Source organism: Spermophilus citellus (genome assembly GCF_964194105.1).
Source record: "Spermophilus citellus genome assembly, chromosome: 6".
NCBI classification, from domain to species: Eukaryota; Metazoa; Chordata; class Mammalia; order Rodentia; family Sciuridae; genus Spermophilus; species Spermophilus citellus.
Genome location: NC_138187.1, coordinates 74,836,850 through 74,845,160, shown reverse-complemented (window position 1 = coordinate 74,845,160; position 8,311 = coordinate 74,836,850). Strand labels below are relative to the sequence as shown.

The window sequence follows — 8,311 nt, the reverse complement described above, 5'->3', positions numbered from 1 at the left end:
TACCATAAGGTTTCTCTCCAGTGTAAATTCCTTCATATTTTTTGATGGTAAGCAGACTGAGAAAAAAGCGTTCCCACATTGTTTACATTCATAAGGCTTTACTCCAGTATGAACTTATTCTCATATTTGAAACTCTGTAAGGCTTTACTGCAATGTTTACATTCATAAGTTCTTTCATGTATGTGAAGGTAAGCAGAAGGAAAGAAGGCATTACTACATTGTGTACATACATCAGACTTCTCACCAGTATAATGCACTTAAAGGTGATGGGAAAAAGGCTTTCCCACATTGTTTATATTCATAGGACTTCTCTCCTATGTGAATTCTGTGGTGTGTGACGTCTCATGTGTGATGTTAACTGCAACAAGTGAAGGCTTTACCACGTTTACATTCATATGAGTCTGTTCATGTCTATGAAGGTAAGCAGAACTAGTGCAGATTTTAGCATGCTGTATACATGCATACGGCTTCTCTCCAGTATGACTACATGCATGTTTGTAATAGAACTGAAAAAAAATGAACATTTTTCCCACTTAAACATTTGTAAGGTCCATTTTCAGTGTACATAATCATCTATGTTTGAGTACTTGTAAAAAAAAAAATTTCCTGTGTGGCTTAAACTTACATGGCTTCTCTTCACATTTTCCACTTTCATGTGGTCTGTTTTTGTGTGCACCTTAGATTTCCCCCAGAATTTTTGTTCTGACCTGCAATATTTTGGTCTTCCTATAGAAGCCAGTTTTCTGAAGACTTTCTATATTACATGTAAGTAAACATTCATCTGGGAAGGATGCAGCAAAGACCATTCTTCCTAGATAAACTTCACAGTCACATATTAAAAGCCCAATGAATTCTAAAATATCCCATACATGGGGGTGGGGCTGTAGCTCAGCGGCAGAGCGCTTGCCTAGCATGTATGAGGCACTGGGTTCAATCCTCAGCACCACATTAAAAAACTAAATAAAGGCATTCTGTCCATCTACAACTACAAAAAAAAATTTTCTTTAAAAAGCAAAAATTGCTATTAAAAAATATCCCACATATGTATAGCTGCAGAGCTGCAGCTCTGCCTGACTCAAATTTAAAGGTTATGTTACATTCCTTAGTAAACAACATGTCATTGTTTCTGCATTTTGGGATGACCCAGTGTCCTCCCTAGGGATCTCCTGACACCTGCAGCTTCCAGGAGACATAGGCTGCTCTGAGGCACCTTGGCCACAGAAGTAGATGATGCAGAGCCTGGATCAACTTATTTATTTTGATACTGGGATTGAACCCTGGGAAGTTTAACTACTGAGCCACACCATCAGCGCTTTTATGTGAGACAGGGTCTCGCCAAGTTTTTACAACCTCGTTAAGTTGTTGAGGCTGGCATTGAACTTGTGCTCCTCCTGCCTCATCCTCCCAAGTCACTAGGATTACAGGCATCATTGTGCCCAGCTCGATTTTATATTCTTGATTACAACTTCTTCAGTCACTTTCACCAACTTCCTTGGTGTTGATCGTTCCTTTTAAAATTACAGAATATCAAAAGTACTTATGAAACTTTCTTTTTTAAGTTCTTTGGTTTAGAGAAAACCATAGTCTATGTACATTTTACCAATTTTCCTACTTGATATGTTACCTACCTAACAGATAATACTATATGCAAAATTAAAAAAAAAAAAACACCTTCTCAACTCTTTAAAGTAGCAAGATATATAATTGTCTTGAAGCTAAAAAACTTACATATCCTGCCACAGAAACAATAGATTGCAAGTATTTATTATATATCTTTTTAAAAAGCCATTTAACCAATTGAAATAATTTAAGGTCCTAAACATTATTGTGACTTGTATGTGTTTCTACCTGGACTGTGGTTTATACATTTTACTCAGCTTGCTTTCAATTTGTTAATCAACTTGGAGAAAATTAAGTTACAATTAGAACTTTTAAAAAGAAAGAACTTTCCCTCCCTTCTTAACAGAAGGTAAAATTATAGATAAGTTTTAAAACAAACATGCTAAAACTTATGTATCCAAAATTATAGCCCAATAGTTGCTGACTGTACTTCTAAAATTACACAAAAGTCAGCTAGAGTAAGTCCAGTCAGTGGGTGAATGAGCTGAGAAAAAACTCATTTAGGTTTGAACGAAAGGAAGGAGCTATTTGGAGAGGGGGGAACAAACTTTCTTCAGTTACTCTGAACACAACTGAAAATAAAGAACACAAAAACAACTATAATGAGCTACAGTAATGTCAATGGCCTAAGGTTAGAGTCTATTATACAGCATATACAAATAATTTAAGGTTAACAATATTCATTTATAAGATCAGCTTCTAATATAATCATGAAAATATTAGTTTCATTATTTTGAACCATAAATCATATGGTTCTGATTGTTATCTCTTAGGAATATAGAATAGTCACTACAATGAAAATACAGCATCAAGTTAAATAACACGATAAAGAATAAAAGAAATAATGGTATATGTTCCTGTATATAAGTCATACACAATCACTTATACAGTTGGGACATTTGGTAATATTACAGAATTGTTAGGTTTTTTAGATGTGATATTAGGTTTAGGTTATATAGGAGTCTGTCCTTGTCCTTACGAGAGGCATAATAAAGTATGTAGGAGTATGGTTTACAATGTCAACAACTTGGCTAGCTACATAATAAAGTATGGGGGGTATGTGTACATTTGGACACATCCATCTACATATACATATATAAATGTGTAAATATGTATATTTATACAAGTATAAATATACATAAGAAAACAAGTTGCTAATAATTATAAAATCTAGATGAAGAATATTTAATTGTTCAAGGTATAATTCTCTCAAATCTTTTTGTAGGTCTAAAAATTCTCAAAACAAAAAAATTGTTGGGAAAAGCACCATTCATAGTATTAGATATTTCAAAGGACCAATATAGTATTCCTACTCTTCTTCTAAAATAAAAGATAATTGAATGTAAGATCTAAGGGATATAAACAGTTAGTCAACAAAAACAAATAAATAAAAACCTGAAACCAAAAAGCAAACCAAAAAAAAATTGGGAAATGACACTAGAGTGAAAATTTTAAACTACAGTTTTGTTATTAATATTTAAAATGATACAACAAAAACTTATGGTTATTAGTATAACTGGTAAGCAAAATAAGGAAATAGAGAAGAAGAAAATAGTGATTTTAATGCATATTAGATAAAAATTTGACCAATTATACCAATAAACCTCATTTTGGAAAATAATTTCTATAATTTTTATAGTTGCATAATTGAGCAGGTAGGGCACTGATTTGTCTTATACAAATGAAGCCTTGAACAAAAGATACTTTCAAGCTCAATTAGACTGTCACATATAAAAGTCATATCTAATAGAAATGAATGGTAGTTAATGGTCTATTAACAATTTTAAATACAAAAACTAAGAGGTATAGAAAAGAAGTTCCAGAAGCATTTAAGATGAAGTGCGTCTCTAGGCACATAAGATTGTCCCTCACTGAGAAGCGAGAGATCATAGTGAAGGAAGACCACAGAGTTGGAAAAGACTGCAGCATATTAAGGATATATTACCAAATAATTCCTAGTAGGTTTAAGGTACTGATATATTATCATATCCAATTAGCCATACGGTCTGTTGGCTATTAATGCTACATAGTAATTGAATTGGATTCTTCTACTTAGTTGTTACTCTGGTGGAAACAAATCTCAAACTTTATAAAAAAATAAACTGAAAAATAAATTTGCTTCACAAAAGTTTACATTAAAATTAGTTCATTTTATAAATAATTCTACCCCTTTAAAATAAAAACAGCTAGTAATAAAGATTTCTAGTGCAAAACGCAAAGGTCTCAAACCAAAATCATTTGTGATCCTAGCTGGTCCCTTCCTATTTCCACCTCTGTCATGTCACTTCAAAGATGGCAAAGCTAGTGCTTCATTTTCATTGAAATTGTTTTTACCTGATATTTTCATTCTTAATAAATGAAAGGCACAAACAAATATGTTTTAAGTCCTCATTTAAATCTTCCTAAGCCTGATAACCAATAGGTAACAAATAATATATATATATTAAAATAGGATTTTTTTTCATTTCATCATTCTTTGACTTTTATAGGATAAAAAGGATAGAGAATACTTAACTGATTTTGTAACATAAAGGATATCAAAATTAAAATGGGAAAAGAATACAGTTTTAAACAGGAATTCATCAAAAGAAAGAAAAATACAATGACTTGGGAAAAAGTTTATCAGTTAAGACATAATATTCAAATTGAAATGAAAAAGATTATCATCTGTTTAACAAAGTTTATCAAAAGTAACTTATAAAAATAGTTAAAGTGTGAAGTTGAAATTGAAAATTATTATTTGAGAGCAACACACTCTAAACTCAAACACACTACCAGAGTGAAACATTTAAGTTGAATATGATGCTTTAAATAGGAACCTGTAGAATTAATCATCATTAAGATTATCTGCCAATGATGGAGTAATTTGTCAACAAGCAAACAAACAAGTTACCTGATTGCAATAGTTTTAGTACAAATCCAATTTGCACTTATAGTATGAAACCTGTTAATTCATTAAATGTACTCAACTCAACAGGTATTTAAATAATATTGTTAAATTATAGTACTGTAAAACCAGTGAAGTTTTAAATATTTAAGATTAAAATGTCAGTGGAAACATTCCTCGTATGAATGTATTAAAAAATACTCCCAAATATAAAGCCAAAATCACTCATTAGAACTTTAAAAGACAGGAAACAACTAAAAACTCCAGTCTGAAAGGTAATAATAAATACATAAACTGTGAAGCAAAGCCAGGAATATAAAATTACTTTGAAACAGCTACTTATATCCATTTTAATGATGAATTCAAGGTTACAATGTTAAAGACATATTTAAGTCTAGCAGTGGGGTAAGACAGGTGAATCAAACTTTGTATCCTAAATAATTACAAGACACTTTGAAAATGTAGTGTTTTCTTTCCAGTTAAAAAATTTCTATCCATTGCCTCTATCTTTGGTGTCACTGCCACCAATAAACACAGTATACAGCTTAGAAACCTAATTACTATCTTCAACTAGGAAAAAGTAAAACAACATTATTTCTTTAAAAATAAGATGTAAAGAATGTAATCCTACTTAATTTTGTCTCATGGTCCCACATATCTGAAATATCATGCCAAAAAGTAAAAGTCTAAAAGGGAACATCATCATTTGCTATAACTGCACCAAAAATTTAGCTACTGTACGCTGGTGTGATGACAGCCAGTAGTATGCAGAGGCTACAGAAAGACATAATTACACAAGTTTAGATCACAATTAGGAAAAGGAAGGTTCAGTTTAATGTGAAACTGAAACACAGACAACAATGACTTCACGTAAATATGCTACAACTTTGTTCTCTTGCAGTTTAAAAGGACAGTGTAAATATCTTAAATTTACACAAAACATTAGGAAACAAGGTAGTTGTTCATGATTAAAATAAAATAGCAATGTAAATTAATTTAACACAGTGTTAAATATATTCACATGATCACCATTGTGATTCAAATGGCCACTAATAGAGTTATATATCAGTATATGTACATAACATTTGCCGACAGTTTTTGTTAAGTTTGACATTTTGCAGACCAGGTAATTTTACAAGACAAATAATCTTGTATCAACTCTTCATATTATGAAAGGAATCAAATATTGTTAAGTAGTTTCATTCCTCTGGTGGAGGGGTGACCCTCTAAAAAGTCCTTGCAAATTGAAGAGAGTTCTACCTTCTTGAATATTTGAACTTGTTGACCAAGATAGATTCCTATAAGCTGAGGATAAACAAATCCTAAGAATTAACGAATCTCATAACATTGTCAGTGGCATTTAGCAGATATCTGCCACAAAGAGGAACACTGGGTCCTATAGCAGAGCCTTCTGAGAATATGGTTGCTGTGGCTGAGGAGGCTGATGGTTGCCTCCCGGATGAGTCAGGGTTGACGATGTTAAATTGTAGTTTGGCATCTGGGACATATTAGTTCCTGCATTCTGGTATATAGTGACATCAGCAGTTGCAGCAGTAGCAGTGGGAGGAGGACTATATATTGAAGCCTGGTTGGGATATGTATTTCCTTGAACCATTGCACTGTGGAGGGAGAAAAACATCTAATTAGCCAACTACCAAAATATAGCCATTAAGAGATAAACAGTAAAGCCATTTGTTAAACACTCATTCATCTAAATTCTTATTCTTTTTTTTGTTGTTGCACTTGAACACAATGACTTTATTCATTCACTTATTTATTCATTTAGTCCATTTGTTTGTTTGTTTATTTACTTATTTATTTAATATGTGGTGCTGAGGTTCGAACCCAGGGCCTCGCACATTCTAGGTGAGCACTCTACGGCTGAGCCCCCATTTAAATTCTTTTGATAACTGTTTATTAAACATTTGACACAGATGTCAGACATTATTATTTGAGGCACTGGGATGCTGTAGAATAAAAATAAATCACTACCATCATAGAGCTTTCACTCTAGCAGGAGAAGCTAATGGGTTATAAGTGCTGTGAGAAGGAAGAGAGCCTGTTAGTAGGACTAAAAGTCCTGAAGCATGTGATTCTAGAGGAAGGTCTTTCAGATAGAGCAACTGTTATGGTTTGGATATGTGGTGCCTTTCCTGTTTGAGACAATGCAAGAATGTCTTGAGGTCAATGATTAGATTATGAGAGTTGTGACCTGGTCAGTGGATTAGTCCACTGATATGGGTTAACTGGGTAGTAACTATAGGCAAGTGTGGTGTGACTGCAGGAGGTAGGTCACTGGGGCATGCCTTAGGGGCTTATATTTTGTCCCTGGCGAGCAGGGCTCCCTCTCTGCTTCTGTGTTGCCATGCCCCTCTGTCATGATGTTCTGCCTCATCTGGGACCAAAAACTAGGAAGTTGGCTATCTATGGATTGAGACCTCTGAAATCATGATCCAAAATAAACTTTTGCTTCTCTATATTATTCTTGTCAGATCTTTTGGTCACAATGACACAAAGCTGACTAAAACAGAAGTATTTAAACAAAGACCTAAAATAAGGAAGGGAAGGAGCCATATCAATTATCTAGGAAAAGTTTGTTTCAGGTAGAGAGAAAAGAAGCCTTTGAGAAGAGAAAACACCACACATGTTCAAGGAACAGCAAGGAGGACAAAGAGACCTTTGGCCAAGTAAGCACAGGTAAGAGTGATATATGATAGCAGAATTGAGGGACCATAGCATATACAGTACCTTGAAGGCCACAAAGATTCTGGCTTATAATGAGATGGAGAGACATTGGTTGGTTTTGAGCAGGAGGGTGATGTGATATCACTTAGATTCACCCTGAAACTAGGACAGAAGCAAGAACAGTAGAGGCTATTAGATTTTTCCAGGTGAGAGCAGACAAAGCCAGGATGGAGAAGGAAGAAAAGGGCATTCACATATTTTGAAGATCATGTCATCAAAATATAATTATGGACAAAGTAACTTGGAATGCCTGAGGATAGGATAAATAGGAGAGATAAATTTACAGTATTTATTTTATACTTAGTAAAAATAACTGGCAGAACGGCCATTCACTGAAGAGAAGAAGAATCAAGAATGGTTTTGAACATGTTAAGTGAGAAGTCTAGAAAACATACAAGAAAACATAATACATTAAGCAGTCAGATATTCAAGTCTGGAGACCAGTGGAGAGGGTAAGAGTAGAAAAAACATTTGAGTGTCATCAAGCATATACCTAGTGCTTAGAGTCACAGAGCTGAATGAGCTAACCTATAGAGTGTGGACAGAGAAAAAAGCAGTCCATCTGGTCAGCCCTACACATCTGAAAGATAAGATAAAGAGGAGTAAGGCCAAGGAAACTGAGTAGTAGTAGCAATGAATAAAAGAAAACTAATTGTCATAATGGTCATGACCAACTATAATAGTATTTCAAAAATGAAGAAATAATAAACTGTAAAATTGGGTACAAAAGCAAAATTGACCCCATGATCTGGTGATATGGAAATCACTTCCTAACAAGAATAATTCCAATGGACTACTGATAATGAAAGACTGATCGTTTCATTTCTCTTATTTTCTTAAAAATACAGAATAAAAGAAACCACCTATATACCACCCCACCACATTTATCAACTCTACCATTACCTATTCAGATCTGACTATCCATATGTGAAACTGTTAATACAGAGTCTGACCCTATCAATTTTTAGTATCGCTATTAATGCCATCTCTGAAGGAATACATGTTCAACAGGTGTTTTTTTGTAGAACATGTCATTGAAACATTTAGCTGCCTTCCTGG

At 33.6% G+C, this 8,311-nt stretch overlaps 1 protein-coding gene across 1 annotated transcript in view; it reads right to left on the bottom strand.

Annotated features, from left to right (window-relative positions):
* Window positions 1-1,010: 1,010 nt before the first annotated feature.
* The window catches only part of STAM (signal transducing adaptor molecule), a 68,643-nt gene continuing 61,342 nt past the window's right edge, over window positions 1,011-8,311 (bottom strand). Inside the window, exon 14 of the mRNA XM_081298424.1 lies at window positions 1,011-6,126. Within this exon, the coding sequence (XP_081154550.1) occupies window positions 5,904-6,126 (223 nt within the window). The 3' untranslated portion in view covers window positions 1,011-5,903. The remainder of the gene's footprint in view (window positions 6,127-8,311) is intronic.